This window comes from Pseudophryne corroboree, unplaced genomic scaffold (assembly GCF_028390025.1).
Source record: "Pseudophryne corroboree isolate aPseCor3 unplaced genomic scaffold, aPseCor3.hap2 scaffold_876, whole genome shotgun sequence".
Classification (NCBI taxonomy): Eukaryota; Metazoa; Chordata; class Amphibia; order Anura; family Myobatrachidae; genus Pseudophryne; species Pseudophryne corroboree.
Window position 1 is genome coordinate 44,070 of NW_026970455.1, and position 22,212 is coordinate 66,281.

General features: G+C 55.6%; 1 protein-coding gene across 1 annotated transcript in view; it reads right to left on the reverse strand.

Annotated features, from left to right (window-relative positions):
- Window positions 1-5,129: 5,129 nt before the first annotated feature.
- Window positions 5,130-22,212, reverse strand: part of LOC135043692 (matrix metalloproteinase-21-like) — a 96,453-nt gene continuing 79,370 nt past the window's right edge. The window contains exon 9 of the mRNA XM_063955147.1: window positions 5,130-6,241. Within this exon, the coding sequence (XP_063811217.1) occupies window positions 5,933-6,241 (309 nt within the window). The 3' untranslated portion in view covers window positions 5,130-5,932. The remainder of the gene's footprint in view (window positions 6,242-22,212) is intronic.

Below are 22,212 nucleotides of genomic sequence, written 5' to 3' on the forward strand. Positions count from 1 at the left end.
TCATTACAGGGAGAGGCGCGCTATGCAGTCCAGTAAACACAGGAGAACGTCGCGGTTGTGCAAGATCCGGGAGAGAATAACCAGGACACTCAGCCTTCCCGGCAGGACCAGCGCTGACGTATCACACAGCAATGCCTGGCGTCTGTATCCATCAATCCTACCGTACGTCATCAGGTGCACACGGTATACTGACTCACCACCGGCGTACGGAGGAGACACTACAGCACCAGCAGCCGGGAAATCACAGCAATTCCGTGTCTCCAGCTACACAGCCCAAGGCAGGAGACCGGCATATACGCATAGAATCTAGAGACACTTGTCAGGTTTTGTGTTATGGTTTTGGATCTAGATGATTTAAAAAGAAAAAACATAAAAACAGCTAAAATCACAGAATTTGGGGGTAATTTTGCTCCTACGGTATTATTAACTTCAATAACAATAATTTCCACTCATTTCCAGTCTATTCTGAACACCTCACACCTCACAATATTGTTTTTAGGCCTAAAAGTTGCACCGAGGTGGCTGTATGACTAAGCTAAACGACACAAGTGGCCGACACAAACACCTGGCCCATCTAGGAGTGGCACTGCAGTGTCAGACAGGATGGCAGATTTACAAAATAGGCCCCAAATAGCACATGATGCAAAGATATAGAAGAGGTGCAATGAGGTAGCTGTGTGACTAAGCCAAGCGACACAAGTGTGCGGCACAAACACCTGGCCCATCTAGGAGTGACACTGCAGTGTCAGGCAGGATGGCCCTTCAAAAAAATACTCCCCAAACAGCACATGATGCAAAGAAGAAAAAGAGGTGCAATGAGGTAGCTGGATGGCCAAGCTAAGCAACACAAACACCTGGCCCATCTATTCTAGACTAGTTTTTTTGTGTGCCATCCTGTCTGCAACTGCAGTGCCACTCCTAGATTGGCCAGGTGTTTGTGCCGCCCACTTGTGTCGCTTATCTTAGTCATACAGCGACCTCATTGCACCTCTTTTACTTCTTTGCATCATGTGCTGTTTGGGGCCTAGTTTTTGAAAAGTGCCCTCCTGCCTGACACTGCAGTGCCACTCCTAGATGGGCCAGGTGTTTGTGCCGCACACTTGTGTCGCTTAGCTTAGCCATCCAGCCACCTCGGTGCAACTTTTAGGCCTAAAAACAATATTGTGAGGTGCGAGGTGTTCAGAATAGACTGGAAATGAGTGGAAATGAATGTTATTGAGGTTAATAATACAGTAGGAGCGAAATTACCCCCAAATTCTGTGATTTTTAACTGTTTTTATGTTGTTGTTTTTTTAAATCCAGATCCAAAACCAAAATCTGAAAGGGTGGTTTTGGCAAAACCAATCCAGATCCAAAAACACAAACAGAGATCCAAAACCAAAACACAAAGGGCCTAATTCAGATTATGATCGCAGCAGCAAATTTGTTAGCTAATAGACAAAACCATGTGCACTGCATGGGGGGGCAGATGTAACATGTGCAGAGAGAGGTAGATTTGGGTGGGTTGTATTGTTTCTGTGCAGGACAAATACTGGCTGCTTTATTGTGAAGGGCATTACACACGGGGAGAGATGTGTGTTGAGCGAGGGGGGGGACGCTCATTTTACCCAGCGGGTGAAATGAGCAATGTGCTAGATTGTGCCTGCACGCAGGCCAATCTAGCACCAGCAATAGCGCTACCCAGGGCCACGCATCACTATCGCTGTGGGGCATACACACGAGAGATCCGTGCTTTAAATCTAAGCAATCTAGTCAGATTGCTTAGATTTTAACAACGGATCTCTCTGTGTGTACCCCCCTTTACACTGCATGGTTTTGACCAACTGCAAACAAATTTTGCTGCTGGGATCAGGTCTGAATTAGGCCCAAAACCCGAAAAGTGTCCGGTGCACATCTCTACTTTTATGTTGTTTTCCATCATTCTTCCTTGTTTATTGTTCTTTACAGGTGTGATATAGCGACCGTAATGAACAATGCATTTATGTTTTATATTTCTACTATTACTTGACCCTTCTTTTCCTGATAACATATATCCAGCACATACAGGCATCCTACACTGCAGGGGCGTGGAACCTGCAGCCCTCCAGCTGTTGTTGAACTACACATCCCAGCATGCCCTGTAACATTTTCAGCATGGCCAAATAAAAAAACTGTAGCAGGGCATGCTGGTATGTGTAGTTCAGCAACAACTGGAGGGCAAAGCTTTCCCACCCCTGCTATACTGGAAACGCCCAATCTCACCTGATCTTGGAGCTAAGCAGTGTCAGGCCTGGTCAGTACTTGGATGGGAGATCTCCTAGGAATACCAGGTGCTGTAGTACATATGTATGGATATCTGATTACTGTCTAATAGGGTTAGTCTCTACATGGCTCTATCAGTATGTTGCTTAGGGGTCTATTTACTAAAACTTGGACGGAGCTAAAGTGGGTGGAGATAAAGTGCCAGCCAATTGGCTCCTGACTGGGATTTTTCAAACCCAGCCTGTGGCATAGCAGTTTGGTTGGTACTTTATCTCCAGCGACTTAATCTCCAACCAAGCCTTAGTAAATAGACCCCTAATAAATCCTTTACTTTTCTTGTCACTAATTTCCTGACCATTGTTCCTTGCTGAGAGTAAACCACTGATCATTGTTTCTTGCATTATGGGCCTAATACAGACCTGATCACTAGGCTGCGGTTTTGTACAGCCTGCGATCAGGTCTGAACTGCGCATGCGTATGACCCGCAATGCACAGGCACGTCGGTCCGTAGTGACGGGGAGCGTCGGGCAGCGACGGGATGGCGCGAGAAAAGCGATCACACGGGCAATCGCAATGTGACTGACAGTAAGAGGACGTTTGTGGGTGGTAACTGACCATTTTCAGGGAGTGTCTGAAAAAACGCAGGCGGGCTCAGGCGTTTGCGTTTTCAGGGAGGTGTCTGACGTCAGCTCTGGCCCCGATCATCGCACTGGAAAAGTAAATCCTGGGCTGTGCAGAGGTTTGTACAGCTCTACCACACATGCAATCGCACACCTGCACAGCGATTTCCCCTCCTCCTGTAGGCGGCGACTATCTGATCGCAGGGATGCAAAAAACGCCTGCTAGCGATCAGGTTTGAATTAGGCCCTATGTCTCTGCACACCCCAGAATCACTATATACCTCATATTCCTTCTGCATTTATCCAGACTGGTCGCTCTGCTGCAGCGGATTATCGGTGTACTGTATATACATGTAATATTGGTACGGATAATGTTCATACACTGCATTATACTCCGTTATTCTATATATCCCTAGTCCCATGCTGGCAAAGCGTTGCTGGTTTGCCTCTCACCATGTCTACTGTAACTATGGTAACAGCAACGGTATACACAGGAACTGATGCACTTCCTGTTTGTTCACAGGAAGTGACATCAGCGAGCGTTATACTGCCTGTTTGACATGAGGTATAAAATGAAGGCCTGGGAGGCAGCTCTGGTTTCTCCTACCTGATCTTGTTAGAGGTGTGGCTATATCTGTGCCTGCCTAAAGTGTGACCGCTTTCAAAATGGAGGGGCCGAAATATCGGCGGGTGGTGTACCATTGGGTGTGTTAAACTAAATGTGTGACTTTTTGTTTTGCAATTTTTACACAAAGACTGGAGAGTGCCTTCTCCTCTTTCTGTGGATTACAATTGTGTAGCGCTGGCTATCTCATGAACAAATCAGGCATATAGAACGGCTTGTAAAATCTATAACAATTTATTAATAACATTCATTAAAAATGACATAATTATGCCTTTCTCAATAAAAGGAAATCACGTGAATCTGTGTTATAGTTTATATGCCACAATGGATTTTGAAGCTGACTAGGACAGAAGGTAAGTTCCTGTATATTGAAATATTTACCAGATGGTATAGTATTGAAGGCAATGTCCCATTTAGGGTGTGGATATTACCGGTGGGCCAATGGTGGATGATGCAGTCCCCTTATTCCTTGGCTCAGGAAGAGTTCCTCTTATTCAGCGGGGATCCAAATGGATATTCATCTCTAGAAAAAGGTAAGTAAATAGTGGTGATTTTCTTCTGCATGTATAGTCACATAATGCACTTGGATTTGCCACATTTATGAAACCCATATTTATACTACATTAAAATGCTGGTTATGTTGGACCTTATAGGACTCTCTCCTATATGTGTGTGTTTATATAAGTAAAACCACTAAATAAAATGTAGAACGTCTTGTGGTTCCATGTGAGTATCTGATAGACAGGTGATATTAATCAAACCAGGGTATAAAAAGAGCCCAAGATGGTCATTTGTTATATGCTCCTGGGGGAAGCACCAGGGAAACGCGTTGAGCTTCAGTCCATCTTGTGGTCACTGTGAATTGCCTCTTGGATCTTCATTTCTGCTGACATCAATTGGACACCTAGCTGCTTTGTTATTGCAACTTTTGGCCATTTGGATCCCTGCTGAATAAGAGGAACTCTTCCTAAGCCAAGGAATAAGGGGACTGCATCATCCACCATTGGCCCACCGGTAATATCCACACCCTAAATGGGACATTACCTACAATACTATACCATCTGGTAAATATTTCAATATACAGGAACTTACCTTCTGTCCTAGTCAGCTTCAAATCCGTTGTTGCATATAAATTATAACACAGATTCACGTGATTTCCTTTTATTGAGAAAGGCATAATTATGTCATTTTTAATGAATGTTATTAATAAATATATTGTTATAGATTTTACAAGCCGTTCTATATGCCTGATTTGTTCATGATATAGCCAGCGCTGGTGTATATACACTATTTCCTGGTTGGGCTCGGTTAGGCTGCGGTTGGGCTCGGTTAGGCTGCGGTTGGGCTCGGCTAGGCTGCAGTTGGGCCCGGTAAGGGTGCGGTTGGGCTCAGTTAGGCTGCGGTTGGGCTCGGTAAGGCTGCGGCTGTGCTTGGTTAGGCTGCAATTGGGCTCGGTTAGGCTGCGGTTGGGCTCGGCTAGGCTGCAGTTGGGCCCGGTAAGGCTGCGGTTGGGCTTGGTTAGGCTGCGGCTGTGCTCGGTTAGGCTGCGGCTGGGCTCGGTTAGGCTACGGTTGGGCTCGGCTAGGCTGCAGTTGGGCCTGGTAAGGCTGCGGTTGGGCTCGGTTAGGCTGCGCCTGGGCTCGGTAAGGCTGCGGCTGGGCTCGGTAAAGCTGCGGTTGGGCTCGGTAAGGCTGCGGTTGGGCTCGGTAAGGCTGTGGCTAGGCTCGGTTAGGCTGCGGTTGGGCTTGGTAAGGCTGCAGTTGGGCTCGGTAAGGCTGCAGTTGGTCTCGGTTAGGCTGTGGGAGAGACTCAGGCTGTGGGAGGTTTAGGATTAGGCGGTGTGGTGGGGCGGGGGTAAACTGTCAGGATGTCGCTGTATGTACCACCAATAATCTGGCAAAACGGATAATCCGACACAGTTCTGGAGCCAAGGTTGTCGGATTATCGGTGGTGTACCTGAATATATGTATATATACACACAACACATTTGTATTAAGATCAATTAACAAAAATCAGACAATGAACAACCATAAATATGTTAATTTAATGCAACAGGAGTCTGTTTTGTCTTCTGCATTAGTCCTAAATTCTAGGAACATGGTAGTGGAATAAAGTATATATAATATATATATATATATATCATAGAGCCTATCTTGTGGCATAAACAAGAGTCGTCTCACGTCTGAGATAGTTTGACCATAGCTGTTGATATTTTGGCAAGAGTCTCGTTTACTTCAGATTGAAGTAATTGTGTCTGAGAAGGAAGATGACAGCACCTGCAGGAGATCAGATGTTCTGAGACACACGATAAAGCTGAGAGTAGGGGGCAGGGGACCAGGCCTGAGAATCCAGAATAGGTGTGGTATCTCACCATGCAGGCACGAGGTGGTCCATCTGACAGCTCCCGGCTAGGCTTCGCATGGTCTGGTGGAGTGGTGCGTGGTGTTTAGCTTCTGGGGACAGATAACATTGAAGGATGAACATCGCAGATATCGAACCATTGCTCATTGATTGGCAGGTGTGGAAGCAGAGCCCTTTGGGGCAAGTTAGTGTTGGCCTGCTGTTCTTTGTCTCCTGCCATTCTCCAGACATAGACCTCCTTGATAAAATATATACTCTGATGGGTGAAGGAGAAGTAGACTGCATCCAGGTCACCCTGAGGGTGGTCTCCCACCACCGACGGAGGGAACACCTCAATGATTGCTTTTGGGTACCCCGGAACCACACTCTGGCTAATCACATTAAAGGCCGTCACCTGCAGATTGGGCCAAGAGTACAAGAAAAGGAAGTCAATGAATGGTCAAATGTAACATTTTTGATTTTACCATGGCAACAAGATTCTCATTATATGAAGGGCGGATAATAGACTTATAGCTGACTCCCCTAACATCTACATAGCCCCTTATAGTACACCCACGCACAGAACCACCCCCCTAATAGCGTCACGCAGGACAACACCCACTTCTATGTACATGAGTTTTCCCAGTCTGCACAATGGGGTGGCCTCCTTCCCTACTGTTTGCCTCACACTGGGGGTGGCCTCTGTATGTTATACCTCTATCCCTAACCTCAGCCTCTTTCCCTGCTGTATGCCTCACACTGGGGGTGGCCTCTGTATGTTATATGGATATACCTCTATCCCTAACCTCAGCCTCCTTCCCTGCTGTATGCCTTACACCGGGGTTGGCCTCTGTATGTTATACCTCTAACCCTAACCTCAGCCTTTTTCCCTGCTGTATGCCTCACACCGGGGGTGGCCTCTGAATGTTATACCTCTATCCCTAACCTCAGCCTCCTTCCCTGCTGTATACCACACACCGGGGGTGGCTCCGTATGTTATACCTCTGTCCCTAACCTCAGCCTCCTTCCCTGCTGTATGCCTCACACCGGGGGTGGCCTCCGTATGTTATACCTTTATACCTAACCTCAGCCTCCTTCCCTGCTGTATGCCTCACACCGGGGGTGGCCTCTGTATGTTATACCTCTATCCCTAACCTCAGCCTCCTTCCCTGCTGTATACCACACACCGGGGGTGGCTCCGTATGTTATACCTCTGTCCCTAACCTCAGCCTCCTTCCCTGCTGTATGCCTCACACCGGGGGTGGCCTCCGTATGTTATACCACTATCCCTAACCTCAGCCTCCTTCCCTGCTGTATACCACACACCGGGGATGGCCTCCGTATGTTATACCTCTATCCCTAACCTCAGCCTCCTTCCCTGCTGTATGTTGCACACCGGGGGTGGCCTCCGTATGTTATACCTCTATCCCTAACCTCAGCCTCCTTCTCTGCTGTATGCCTCACACCGGGGGTGGCCACTGTATGTTATACCTCTATCCATAACCTCAGCCTCCTTCTCTGCTGTATGCTTCACACCGGGGGTGGCCTTTGTACGTTATACCTCTATACCTAACCTCAGCCTCCTTCCCTGCTGTATGCCTCCCACCGGGGGTGACCTCTGTATGTTATACCTCTATCCTTAACCTCAGCCTCCTTCCCTGCTGTATACCGCACACCGGGAGTGGCCTCTGTATGTTATACCTCTATCCCTAACCTCAGCCTCCTTCCCTGCTGTGTGCCTCATACCGGGGGTGACCTCCGTATGTTATACCTCAATCCCTGACCTCAGCCTTCTTCCCTGCTGTATACTGCACACCGGGGGTGGCCTCCGTATGTTATACCTCTATCCCTAACCTCAGCCTCCTTCTCTCCTGTATGCCGCACACCGGGGGTGGCCTCTGTATGTTATACCTCAATCCCTAACCTCAGCCTTCTTCCCTGCTGTATACCACACACCGGGGATGGCCTCCGTATGTTATACCTCTATCCCTAACCTCAGCCTCCTACCCTACTGTATGCCTCACACCGGGGGTTGCCTCCGTATGTTATACCTTTATCCCTAACCTCAGCCTCCTTCCATGCTGTATGCCGCACACCGGGGGTGGCCTCTGTATGTTATACCTCAATCCCTAACCTCAGCCTTCTTCCCTGCTGTATGCCGCACACCGGGGGTGGCCTCCATATGTTATACCTCTATCCCTAACCTCAGACTCCTTCCCTGCTGTATACCACACACCGGGGGTGGCCTCTGTATGTTATACCTCTATCCCTAACCTCAGCCTCCTTCCCTACTGTATGCCGTACACCGGGGGTGGCCTCTGTATGTTATACCTCTATCCCTAACCTCAGCCTCCTTCCCTGCTGTATGCCTCACACCGGGGGTGGCCTCCATATGTTATACCTCTATCCCTAACCTCAGCCTCCTTCCCTGCTGTATACCACACACCGGGGGTGGCCTCTGTATGTTATACCTCTATCCCTAACCTCAGCCTCCTTCCCTACTGTATGCCGTACAACGGGGGTGGCCTCCGTATGTTATATCTTTATCCCTAACCTCAGCCTCCTTCCCTGCTGTATACCACACACCGGGATGACCTCCGTATGTTATATCTTTATCCCTAACCTCAGCCTCCTTCCCTGATGTATACCACACACCGGGGGTGGCCTCCGTATGTTATACCTCTATCCCTAACCTCAGCTTCCTTCCCTGCTGTATACCACACACCGGGGGTGGCCTCCGTATGTTATATCTTTATCCCTAACCTCAGCCTCCTTCCCTGCTGTATGCGGCACACCGGGGGTGGCCTCTGTATGTTATAACTCTATCCCTAACCTCAGCCTCCTACTCTGCTGTATGCCTCACACCGGGGGTGGCCTCCGTATGTTATACCTCTATCCTTAACCTCAGCCTCCTTCCCTGCTGTATACCACACACCGGGGGTGGCGTCTGTATGTTATACCTCTATCCCTAACCTCAGCCTCCTTCCTTGCTGTATGTCTCACACCGGGGGTGGCCTCCGTATGTTATACCTCTATCCCTAACCTCAGCCTAATACCCTACTGTATGCCTCACACCGGGGGTGGCCTCTGTATGTTATACCTCTATCCCTAACCTCAGCCTCCTTCCCTGCTGTATGCCACACACCGGGGGTGACCTCCGTATGTTATACCTCTATCCCTAACCTAAGCCTCCTTCCCTGCTGTATACCACACCGGGGGTGGCCTCCGTAAGTTATACCTCTATCCCTAACCTCAGCCTCCTACCCTACTGTATGCCTCACACCGGGGGTGGCCTCTGTATGTTATACCTCTATCCCTAACCTCAGCCTCCTACCCTACTGTATGCCTCACACCGGGGGTGGCCTCTGTATGTTATACCTCTATCCCTAACCTCAGCCTCCTTCCCTGCTGTATGCCTCACACCGGGGGTGGCCTCCGTATGTTATACCTCTGTCCCTAACCTCAGCCTCCTTCCCTGCTGTATGCCTCACACCGGGGGTGACCTCTGTATGTTATACCTCTATCCCTAACCTCAGCCTCCTTCCCTGCTGTATGCCTCACACCGGGGGTAACCTCCGTATGTTATACCTCTATCCCTAACCTCATCCTCCTTCCCTGCTGTATACTGCACACCGAGGGTGGCCTCCGTATGTTATACCTCTATTCCTAACCTCAGCCTCCTTCCCTGCTGTATGCCTCACACCGGGGGTGGCCTCTGTATGTTATACCTCTATCCCTAACCTCAGCCTCCTTCCCTGCTGTATGCCTCACACCGGGGGTGGCCTCCGTATGTTATACCTCTATCCCTGACCTCAGCCTCCTTCCCTGCTGTATGCCTCACACCGGGGGTGGCCTCCGTATGTTATACCTCTATCCCTAACCTCAGCCTCCTTCCCCGCTGTATGCCTCACACCGGGGGTGGCCTCCATATGTTATACCTCTTTCCCTAACCTCAGCCTCCTTCCCTGCTGTATGCCTCACACCGGGGGTGACCTCCGTATGGTGAACACATAGGAGGCCAGCATGTCAGGATACCAGTGCGTTTGCTGTTTGTACCCTGAAATCCCCCCCTGCTGCCCTGACCAACCCCGGAGGAGCCCAGTGTGTCAGAAGGAGCAAATCATGAGACCACCTGTCGGGATAACGGCGGTCACAATGTCGACGCCAGATTCCCGATAGCATACCTCCCAACTTTTGTAATCTTTAGTACGGAACATGCAGCGTCAAAGGTGCGGTCACGGACAGAAGGGGATGGGGCATCGTGAAAATTGGCGGAGCCTCAGCAGAAGGGGCGAGGCATTGCGCTACGACCCCTGGTTTTTTATATTTTAGGGGTGTGCCCAGCGCTCCTGAGCAGCCCCCTCCTCTCCTCCCCGCATTATGCTGATGTATTGAGATGCCTTCTGCCAGGGACCACCATGACCCATCCTAGCACCCCAGCACCCGCCTCATCTGCAACCCACTCTCACATCACAGAGAAGCGGTTCCTGCCTTCTGCCAGGGATCACCATGACCCATCCTAGCACCCCAGCGCCCGCCTCATCTACAACCAACTCTTACATCACAGAAGAGCGGTTCCTGCCTTCTGCCAGGGACCGCTATGACCCATCCTAGCACCCCAGCGCCCGCCTCATCTGCAACCCACTCTCACATCATAGAGGAGCGGTTCCTGCCTTCTGCCAGGGACCGCCATGACCCATCCTAGCACCCCAGCGCCCGCCTCATCTGCATCCAACTCTCACATCACAGAGGAGCGGTTCCTGCCTTCTGCCAGGGACCACCATGACCCATCCTAGCACCCCAGTGCACGCCTCATCTGCATCCAACCCTCACATCACAGAGGAGCGGTTCCTGCCTTCTGCCAGGGACCGCCATGACCCATCCTAGCACCCCAGTGCCCGCCTCATCTACATCCAACCCTCACATCACAGAGGAGCGGTTCCTGCCTTCTGCCAGGGACCGCCATGACCCATCCTAGCACCCCAGCGCCCGCCTCATCTGCATCCAACCCTCACATCACAGAGGAGCGGTTCCTGCCTTCTGCCAGGGACCGCCATGACCCATCCTAGCACCCCAGCGCCCGCCTCATCTACATCCAACCCTCACATCACAGAGGAGCGGTTCCTGCCTTCTGCCAGGGACCGCCATGACCCATCCTAGCACCCCAGCGCCCGCCTCATCTGCAACCCACTCTCACATCATAGAGGAGCGGTTCCTGCCTTCTGCCAGGGACCGCCATGACCCATCCTAGCACCCCAGCGCCCGCCTCATCTGCAACCCACTCTCACATCATAGAGGAGCGGTTCCTGCCTTCTGCCAGGGACCGCCATGACCCATCCTAGCACCCCAGTGCCCGCCTCATCTACATCCAACCCTCACATCACAGAGGAGCGGTTCCTGCCTTCTGCCAGGGACCGCCATGACCCATCCTAGCAGCCCCGCGCCCGCCTCATCTGCAACCCACTCTCACATCACAGAGGAGCGGTTCCTGCCTTCTGCCAAGGACCACCATGACCCATCCTAGCACCCCAGCGCCCGCCTCATCTGCATCCAACCCTCACATCAAAGAGGAGCGGTTCCTGCCTTCTGCCAGGGACCACCATGACCCATCCTAGCACCCCAGCGCCCGCCTCATCTGCATCCAACTCTCACATCTCAGAGAAGCGGTTCCTGCCTTCTGCCAGGGACCGCCATGACCCATCCTAGCACCCCAGTGCCCGCCTCATCTGCATCCAACCCTCACATCACAGAGAAGCGGTTCCTGCCTTCTGCCAGGGACCACCATGACCCATTCTAGCACCCCAGCGCTCGCCTCATCTACAACCAACTCTCACATCACAGAAGAGCGGTTCCTGCCTTCTGCCAAGGACAACTATGAACCATCCTAGCACCCCAGTGCCGGCCTCATCTGCATCCAACCCTCACATCACAGAGGAGCGGTTCCTGCCTTCTGCCAGGGACCACCATGACCCATCCTAGCACCCCAGTGCACGCCTCATCTGCATCCAACCCACTCTCACATCACAGAGGAGAGGTTCCTGCCTTCTGCCAGGGACCGCCATGACCCATTCTAGCAGCCCCGCGCCTGCCTCATCTACAACCAACTCTCACATCACAGAGGAGCGGTTCCTGCCTTCTGCCAAGGACCACCATGACCCATCCTAGCACCCCAGTGCCCGCCTCATCTGCATCCAACCCTCACATCACAGAGGAGCGGTTCCTGCCTTCTGCCAGGGACCGCCATGACCCATCCTAGCACCCCAGCGCCCGCCTCATCTGCATCCAACTCTCACATCTCAGAGAAGCGGTTCCTGCCTTCTGCCAGGGACCGCCATGACCCATCCTAGCAGCCCCGTGCCCGCCTCATCTACAATCAACTCTCACATCACAGAGGAGCGGTTCCTGCCTTCTGCCAGGGACCACCATGACCCATCCTAGCACCCCAGTGCACGCCTCATCTGCATCCAACGCACTCTCACATCACAGAGGAGAGGTTCCTGCCTTCTGCCAGGGACCGCCATGACCCATCCTAGCAGCCCCGCGCCCGCCTCATCTACAACCAACTCTCACATCACAGAGGAGCGGTTCCTGCCTTCTGCCAAGGACCACCATGACCCATCCTAGCACCCCAGTGCCCGCCTCAACTGCATCCAACCCTCACATCACAGAGGAGCGGTTCCTGCCTTCTGCCAGGGACCGCCATGACCCATCCTAGCACCCCAGCGCCCGCCTCATCTGCATCCAACTCTCACATCTCAGAGAAGCGGTTCCTGCCTTCTGCCAGGGACCGCCATGACCCATCCTAGCAGCCCCGTGCCCGCCTCATCTACAATCAACTCTCACATCACAGAGGAGCGGTTCCTGCCTTCTGCCAAGGACCACCATGACCCATCCTAGCACCCCAGTGCCCGCCTCATCTGCATCCAACCCTCACATCACAGAAGAGCGGTTCCTGCCTTCTGCCAGGGACCGCCGTGACCCATCCTAGCACCCCAGTGCCCGCCTCATCTGCAACCAACTCTCACATTACAGAGCAGCAGTTCCTGCCTTCTGCCAGGGACCGCCATGACCCATCATAGCACCCCAGCGCCCGCCTCATCTGCATCCAACCCTCACATCACAGAGGAGAGGTTCCTGCCTTCTGCCAAGGACCGCCATGACCCATCATAGCACCCCAGCGCCCGCCTCATCTGCATCCAACCCTCACATCACAGAGGAGCGGTTCCTGCCTTCTGCCAGGGATCACCATGACCCATCCTAGCACCCCAGCGCCCGCCTCATCTGCAACCAACTCTCACATCACAGAGGAGCGGTTCCTGCCTTCTGCCAGGCACCACCATGACCCATCCTAGCACCCCAGCGCTCGCCTCATCTGCAACCCGCTCTCACATCACAGAGGAACGGTTACTGCCTTCTGCCAGGGACCGCCATGACACATCCTAGAACCCCAGCGCCCACCTCATCTGCAACCAACTCTCACATCACAGAGGAGCGGTTCCTGCTTCTGCCAGGGACCGCCATGACCCATCCTAGCACCCCAGCGCCCGCCTCATCTACAACCAACTCTCACATCACACAAGAGCGGTTCCTGCCTTCTGCCAAGGACCACCATGACCCATCCTAGCACCCCAGTGCCCGCCTCATCTGCATCCAACCCTCACATCACAGAGGAGCGGTTCCTGCCTTCTGCCAGGGACCGCCATGACCCATCCTAGCAGCCCCGCGCCCGCCTCATCTACAACCAACCCTCACATCACAGAGGAGCGGTTCCTGCCTTCTGCCTAGGACCACCATGACCCATCCTAGCACCCCAGTGCCCGCCTCATCTGCAACCAACTCTCACATCACAGAGGAGCGGTTCCTGCCTTCTGCCAGGGACCGCCATGACCCATCCTAGCACCCCAGCGCCCGCCTCATCTGCAACCAACTCTCACATCACAGAGGAGCGGTTCCTGCCTTCTGCCAGGGACCACCATGACCCATCCTAGCACCCCAGCGCTCGCCTCATCTGCAACCCGCTCTCACATCACAGAGGAACGGTTACTGCCTTCTGCCAGGGACCGCCATGACACATCCTAGCAGCCCCGCGCCCGCCTCATCTACAACCAACTCTCACATCACAGAAGAGCGGTTCCTGCCTTCTGCCAAGGACCACCATGACCCATCCTAGCACCCCAGTGCCCGCCACTGCTGCATCCAACCCTCACATCACAGAGGAGCGGTTCCTGCCATCTGCCAGGGACCGCCATGACCCATCCTAGCACCCCAGTGCCCGCCTCATCTGCATCCAACCCTCACATCACAGAGGAGCGGTTCCTGCCTTCTGCCAGGGACCGCCATGACCCATCCTAGCAGCCCCGCGCCCGCCTCATCTGCAACCAACTCTCACATCACAGAAGAGCGGTTCCTGCCTTCTGCCAAGGACCACCATGAACCATCCTAGCACCCCAGTGCCCGCCTCATCTGCATCCAACCCTCACATCACAGAGGAGCGGTTCCTGCCTTCTGCCAGGGACTGCCATGACCCATCCTAGCAGCCCCGCGCCCGCCTCATCTACAACCAACTCTCACATCACAGAAGAGCGGTTCCTGCCTTCTGCCAAGGACCACTATGAACCATCCTAGCACCCCAGTGCCGGCCTCATCTGCATCCAACCCTCACATCACAGAGGAGCGGTTCCTGCCTTCTGCCAAGGACCACCATGACCCATCCTAGCACCCCAGTGCCCGCCTCATCTGCATCCAACCCTCACATCACAGAGGAGCGGTTCCTGCCTTCTGCCAGGGACCGCCATGACCCATCCTAGCAGCCCCGCGCCCGCCTCATCTGCAACCAACTCTCACATCACAGAAGAGCGGTTCCTGCCTTCTGCCAAGGACCACCATGAACCATCCTAGCACCCCAGTGCCCGCCTCATCTGCATCCAACTCTCACATCACAGAGGAGCGGTTCCTGCCTTCTGCCAGGGACCGCCATGACCCATCCTAGCAGCCCCGCGCCCGCCTCATCTACAACCAACTCTCACATCACAGAGGAGCGGTTCCTGCCTTCTGCCAAGGACCACCATGACCCATCCTAGCACCCCAGTGCCCGCCTCATCTGCATCCAACCCTCACATCACAGAGAAGCGGTTCCTGCCTTCTGCCAGGGACCGCCATGACCCATCCTAGCAGCCCCGCGCCCGCCTCATCTACAACCAACTCTCACATCACAGAGGAGCGGTTCCTGCCTTCTGCCAAGGACCACCATGACCCATCCTAGCACCCCAGTGCCCGCCTCATCTCCATCCAACCCTCACATCACAGAGGAGCGGTTCCTGCCTTCTGCCAGGGACCGCCGTGACCCATCCTAGCACCCCAGTGCACGCCTCATCTGCATCCAACCCTCACATCACAGAGGAGCGGTTCCTGCCTTCTGCCAGGGACCACCATGACCCATCCTAGCAGCTCCAGCGCCCGCCTCATCTGCAACCAACTCTCACATCACAGAGGAGCGGTTCCTGCCTTCTGCCAGGGACCACCATGACCCATCCTAGCACCCCAGTGCTCGCCTCATCTGCAACCCGCTCTCACATCACAGAGGAACGGTTACTGCCTTCTGCCAGGGACCACCATGACCCATCCTAGCACCCCAGTGCCCGCCTCATCTGCATCCAACCCTCACATCACAGAGGAGCGGTTCCTGCCTTCTGCCAGGGACTGCCATGACCCATCCTAGCAGCCCCGCGCCCGCCTCATCTACAACCAACTCTCACATCACAGAGGAGCGGTTCCTGCCTTCTGCCAAGGACCACCATGACCCATCCTAGCACCCCAGTGCCCGCCTCATCTGCATCCAACCCTCACATCACAGAGGAGCGGTTCCTGCCTTCTGCCAAGGACCACCATGACCCATCCTAGCACCCCAGTGCCCGCCTCATCTGCATCCAACCCTCACATCACAGAGGAGCGGTTCCTGCCTTCTGCCAGGGACCGCCATGACCCATCCTAGCAGCCCCGCACCCGCCTCATCTGCAACCAACTCTCACATCACAGAAGAGCGGTTCCTGCCTTCTGCCAAGGACCACCATGAACCATCCTAGCACCCCAGTGCCCGCCTCATCTGCATCCAACCCTCACATCACAGAGGAGCGGTTCCTGCCTTCTGCCAGGGACCGCCATGACCCATCCTAGCACCCCAGTGCCCGCCTCATCTGCATCCAACCCTCACATCACAGAGAAGCGGTTCCTGCCTTCTGCCAGGGACCACCATGACCCATCCTAGCACCCCAGCGCTCGCCTCATCTACAACCAACTCTCACATCACAGAAGAGCGGTTCCTGTCTTCTGCCAAGGACCACTATGAACCATCCTAGCACCCCAGTGCCGGCCTCATCTACATTCAACCCTCACATCACAGAGGAGCGGTTCCTGCCTTCTGCCAGGGACCACCATGACCCATCCTAGCACCCCAGTGCACGCCTCATCTGCATCCAACCCACTCTCACATCACAGAGGAGAGGTTCCTGCCTTCTGCCAGGGACCGCCATGACCCATTCTAGCAGCCCCGCGCCTGCCTCATCTGCATCCAACCCTCACATCACAGAGGAGCGGTTCCTGCCTTCTGCCAGGGACCGCCATGACCCATCCTAGCACCCCAGCGCCCGCCTCATCTACAACCAACTCTCACATCACACAAGAGCGGTTCCTGCCTTCTGCCAAGGACCACCATGACCCATCCTAGCACCCCAGTGCCCGCCTCATCTGCATCCAACCCTCACATCACAGAGGAGCGGTTCCTGCCTTCTGCCAGGGACCGCCATGACCCATCCTAGCAGCCCCGCGCCCGCCTCATCTACAACCAACCCTCACATCACAGAGGAGCGGTTCCTGCCTTCTGCCTAGGACCACCATGACCCATCCTAGCACCCCAGTGCCCGCCTCATCTGCAACCAACTCTCACATCACAGAGGAGCGGTTCCTGCCTTCTGCCAGGGACCGCCATGACCCATCCTAGCACCCCAGCGCCCGCCTCATCTGCAACCAACTCTCACATCACAGAGGAGCGGTTCCTGCCTTCTGCCAGGGACCACCATGACCCATCCTAGCACCCCAGCGCTCGCCTCATCTGCAACCCGCTCTCACATCACAGAGGAACGGTTACTGCCTTCTGCCAGGGACCGCCATGACACATCCTAATAGCCCCGCGCCCGCCTCATCTACAACCAACTCTCACATCACAGAAGAGCGGTTCCTGCCTTCTGCCAAGGACCACCATGACCCATCCTAGCACCCCAGTGCCCGCCACTGCTGCATCCAACCCTCACATCACAGAGGAGCGGTTCCTGCCTTCTGCCAGGGACCGCCATGACCCATCCTAGCACCCCAGTGCCCGCCTCATCTGCATCCAACCCTCACATCACAGAGGAGCGGTTCCTGCCTTCTGCCAGGGACCGCCATGACCCATCCTAGCAGCCCCGCGCCCGCCTCATCTGCAACCAACTCTCACATCACAGAAGAGCGGTTCCTGCCTTCTGCCAAGGACCACCATGAACCATCCTAGCACCCCAGTGCCCGCCTCATCTGCATCCAACCCTCACATCACAGAGGAGCGGTTCCTGCCTTCTGCCAGGGACTGCCATGACCCATCCTAGCAGCCCCGCGCCCGCCTCATCTACAACCAACTCTCACATCACAGAAGAGTGGTTCCTGCCTTCTGCCAAGGACCACTATGAACCATCCTAGCACCCCAGTGCCGGCCTCATCTGCATCCAACCCTCACATCACAGAGGAGCGGTTCCTGCCTTCTGCCAAGGACCACCATGACCCATCCTAGCACCCCAGTGCCCGCCTCATCTGCATCCAACCCTCACATCACAGAGGAGCGGTTCCTGCCTTCTGCCAAGGACCACCATGACCCATCCTAGCACCCCAGTGCCCGCCTCATCTGCATCCAACCCTCACATCACAGAGGAGCGGTTCCTGCCTTCTGCCAGGGACCGCCATGACCCATCCTAGCAGCCCCGCGCCCGCCTCATCTGCAACCAACTCTCACATCACAGAAGAGCGGTTCCTGCCTTCTGCCAAGGACCACCATGAACCATCCTAGCACCCCAGTGCCCGCCTCATCTGCATCCAACTCTCACATCACAGAGGAGCGGTTCCTGCCTTCTGCCAGGGACCGCCATGACCCATCCTAGCAGCCCCGCGCCCGCCTCATCTACAACCAACTCTCACATCACAGAGGAGCGGTTCCTGCCTTCTGCCAAGGACCACCATGACCCATCCTAGCACCCCAGTGCCCGCCTCATCTGCATCCAACCCTCACATCACAGAGGAGCGGTTCCTGCCTTCTGCCAGGGACCGCCATGACCCATCCTAGCACCCCAGCGCCCGCCTCATCTGCATCCAACTCTCACATCACAGAGAAGCGGTTCCTGCCTTCTGCCAGGGACCGCCATGACCCATCCTAGCAGCCCCGCGCCCGCCTCATCTACAACCAACTCTCACATCACAGAGGAGCGGTTCCTGCCTTCTGCCAAGGACCACCATGACCCATCCTAGCACCCCAGTGCCCGCCTCATCTCCATCCAACCCTCACATCACAGAGGAGCGGTTCCTGCCTTCTGCCAGGGACCGCCGTGACCCATCCTAGCACCCCAGTGCACGCCTCATCTGCATCCAACCCTCACATCACAGAGGAGCGGTTCCTGCCTTCTGCCAGGGACCACCATGACCCATCCTAGCAGCTCCAGCGCCCGCCTCATCTGCAACCAACTCTCACATCACAGAGGAGCGGTTCCTGCCTTCTGCCAGGGACCACCATGACCCATCCTAGCACCCCAGCGCTCGCCTCATCTGCAACCCGCTCTCACATCACAGAGGAACGGTAACTGCCTTCTGCCAGGGACCACCATGACCCATCCTAGCACCCCAGTGCCCGCCTCATCTGCATCCAACCCTCACATCACAGAGGAGCGGTTCCTGCCTTCTGCCAGGGACTGCCATGACCCATCCTAGCAGCCCCGCGCCCGCCTCATCTACAACCAACTCTCACATCACAGAGGAGCGGTTCCTGCCTTCTGCCAAGGACCACCATGACCCATCCTAGCACCCCAGTGCCCGCCTCATCTGCATCCAACCCTCACATCACAGAGGAGCGGTTCCTGCCTTCTGCCAAGGACCACCATGACCCATCCTAGCACCCCAGTGCCCGCCTCATCTGCATCCAACCCTCACATCACAGAGGAGCGGTTCCTGCCTTCTGCCAGGGACCGCCATGACCCATCCTAGCAGCCCCGCACCCGCCTCATCTGCAACCAACTCTCACATCACAGAAGAGCGGTTCCTGCCTTCTGCCAAGGACCACCATGAACCATCCTAGCACCCCAGTGCCCGCCTCATCTGCATCCAACCCTCAAATCACAGAGGAGCGGTTCCTGCCTTCTGCCAGGGACCGCCATGACCCATCCTAGCACCCCAGTGCCCGCCTCATCTGCATCCAACCCTCACATCACAGAGAAGCGGTTCCTGCCTTCTGCCAGGGACCACCATGACCCATCCTAGCACCCCAGCGCTCGCCTCATCTACCACCAACTCTCACATCACAGAAGAGCGGTTCCTGCCTTCTGCCAAGGACCACTATGAACCATCCTAGCACCCCAGTGCCGGCCTCATCTGCATTCAACCCTCACATCACAGAGGAGCGGTTCCTGCCTTCTGCCAGGGACCACCATGACCCATCCTAGCACCCCAGTGCACGCCTCATCTGCATCCAACCCACTCTCACATCACAGAGGAGAGGTTCCTGCCTTCTGCCAGGGGCCGCCATGACCCATCCTAGCACCCCAGTGCCCGCCTCATCTACATCCAACCCTCACATCACAGAGGAGCGGTTCCTGCCTTCTGCCAGGGACCGCCATGACCCATCCTAGCACCCCAGCGCCCGCCTCATCTGCATCCAACCCTCACATCACAGAGGAGCGGTTCCTGCCTTCTGCCAGGGGCCGCCATGACCCATCCTAGCACCCCAGTGCCCGCCTCATCTACATCCAACCCTCACATCACAGAGGAGCGGTTCCTGCCTTCTGCCAGGGACCGCCATGACCCATCCTAGCACCCCAGCGCCCGCCTCATCTGCATCCAACCCTCACATCACAGAGGAGCGGTTCCTGCCTTCTGCCAGGGACCGCCATGACCCATCCTAGCACCCCAGCGCCCGCCTCATCTACATCCAACCCTCACATCACAGAGGAGCGGTTCCTGCCTTCTGCCAGGGACCGCCATGACCCATTCTAGCAGCCCCGCGCCTGCCTCATATGCATCCAACCCTCACATCACAGAGGAGCGGTTCCTGCCTTCTGCCAGGGACCGCCATGACCCATCCTAGCACCCCAGTGCCCGCCTCATCTACATCCAACCCTCACATCACAGAGGAGCGGTTCCTGCCTTCTGCCAGGGACCGCCATGACCCATCCTAGCACCCCAGCGCCCGCCTCATCTGCATCCAACCCTCACATCACAGAGGAGCGGTTCCTGCCTTCTGCCAGGGACCGCCATGACCCATCCTAGCACCCCAGCGCCCGCCTCATCTACATCCAACCCTCACATCACAGAGGAGCGGTTCCTGCCTTCTGCCAGGGACCGCCATGACCCATCCTAGCACCCCAGCGCCCGCATCATCTGCAACCCACTCATCACATCATAGAGGAGCGGTTCCTGCCTTCTGCCAGGGACCGCCATGACCCATCCTAGCACCCCAGCGCCCGCCTCATCTGCAACCCACTCTCACATCATAGAGGAGCGGTTCCTGCCTTCTGCCAGGGACCGCCATGACCCATCCTAGCACCCCAGTGCCCGCCTCATCTACATCCAACCCTCACATCACAGAGGAGCGGTTCCTGCCTTCTGCCAGGGACCGCCATGACCCATCCTAGCAGCCCCGCGCCCGCCTCATCTGCAACCCACTCTCACATCACAGAGGAGCGGTTCCTGCCTTCTGCCAAGGACCACCATGACCCATCCTAGCACCCCAGCGCCCGCATCATCTGCATCCAACCCTCACATCACAGAGGAGCGGTTCCTGCCTTCTGCCAGTGACCACCATGACCCATCCTAGCACCCCAGCGCCCGCCTCATCTGCATCCAACTCTCACATCTCAGAGAAGCGGTTCCTGCCTTCTGCCAGGGACCGCCATGACCCATCCTAGCACCCCAGTGCCCGCCTCATCTGCATCCAACCCTCACATCACAGAAGAGCGGTTCCTGCCTTCTGCCAAGGACCACTATGAACCATCCTAGCACCCCAGTGCCGGCCTCATCTGCATCCAACCCTCACATCACAGAGGAGCGGTTCCTGCCTTCTGCCAGGGACCACCATGACCCATCCTAGCACCCCAGTGCACGCCTCATCTGCATCCAACCCACTCTCACATCACAGAGGAGAGGTTCCTGCCTTCTGCCAGGGACCGCCATGACCCATTCTAGCAGCCCCGCGCCTGCCTCATCTGCATCCAACCCTCACATCACAGAGGAGCGGTTCCTGCCTTCTGCCAGGGACCGCCATGACCCATCCTAGCACCCCAGTGCCCGCCTCATCTACATCCAACCCTCACATCACAGAGGAGCGGTTCCTGCCTTCTGCCAGGGACCGCCATGACCCATCCTAGCACCCCAGCGCCCGCCTCATCTGCATCCAACCCTCACATCACAGAGGAGCGGTTCCTGCCTTCTGCCAGGGACCGCCATGACCCATCCTAGCACCCCAGCGCCCGCCTCATCTACATCCAACCCTCACATCACAGAGGAGCGGTTCCTGCCTTCTGCCAGGGACCGCCATGACCCATTCTAGCAGCCCCGCGCCTGCCTCATCTGCATCCAACCCTCACATCACAGAGGAGCGGTTCCTGCCTTCTGCCAGGGACCGCCATGACCCATCCTAGCACCCCAGTGCCCGCCTCATCTACATCCAACCCTCACATCACAGAGGAGCGGTTCCTGCCTTCTGCCAGGGACCGCCATGACCCATCCTAGCACCCCAGCGCCCGCCTCATCTGCATCCAACCCTCACATCACAGAGGAGCGGTTCCTGCCTTCTGCCAGGGACCGCCATGACCCATCCTAGCACCCCAGCGCCCGCCTCATCTACATCCAACCCTCACATCACAGAGGAGCGGTTCCTGCCTTCTGCCAGGGACCGCCATGACCCATCCTAGCACCCCAGCGCCCGCATCATCTGCAACCCACTCTCACATCATAGAGGAGCGGTTCCTGCCTTCTGCCAGGGACCGCCATGACCCATCCTAGCACCCCAGCGCCCGCCTCATCTGCAACCCACTCTCACATCATAGAGGAGCGGTTCCTGCCTTCTGCCAGGGACCGCCATGACCCATCCTAGCAGCCCCGCGC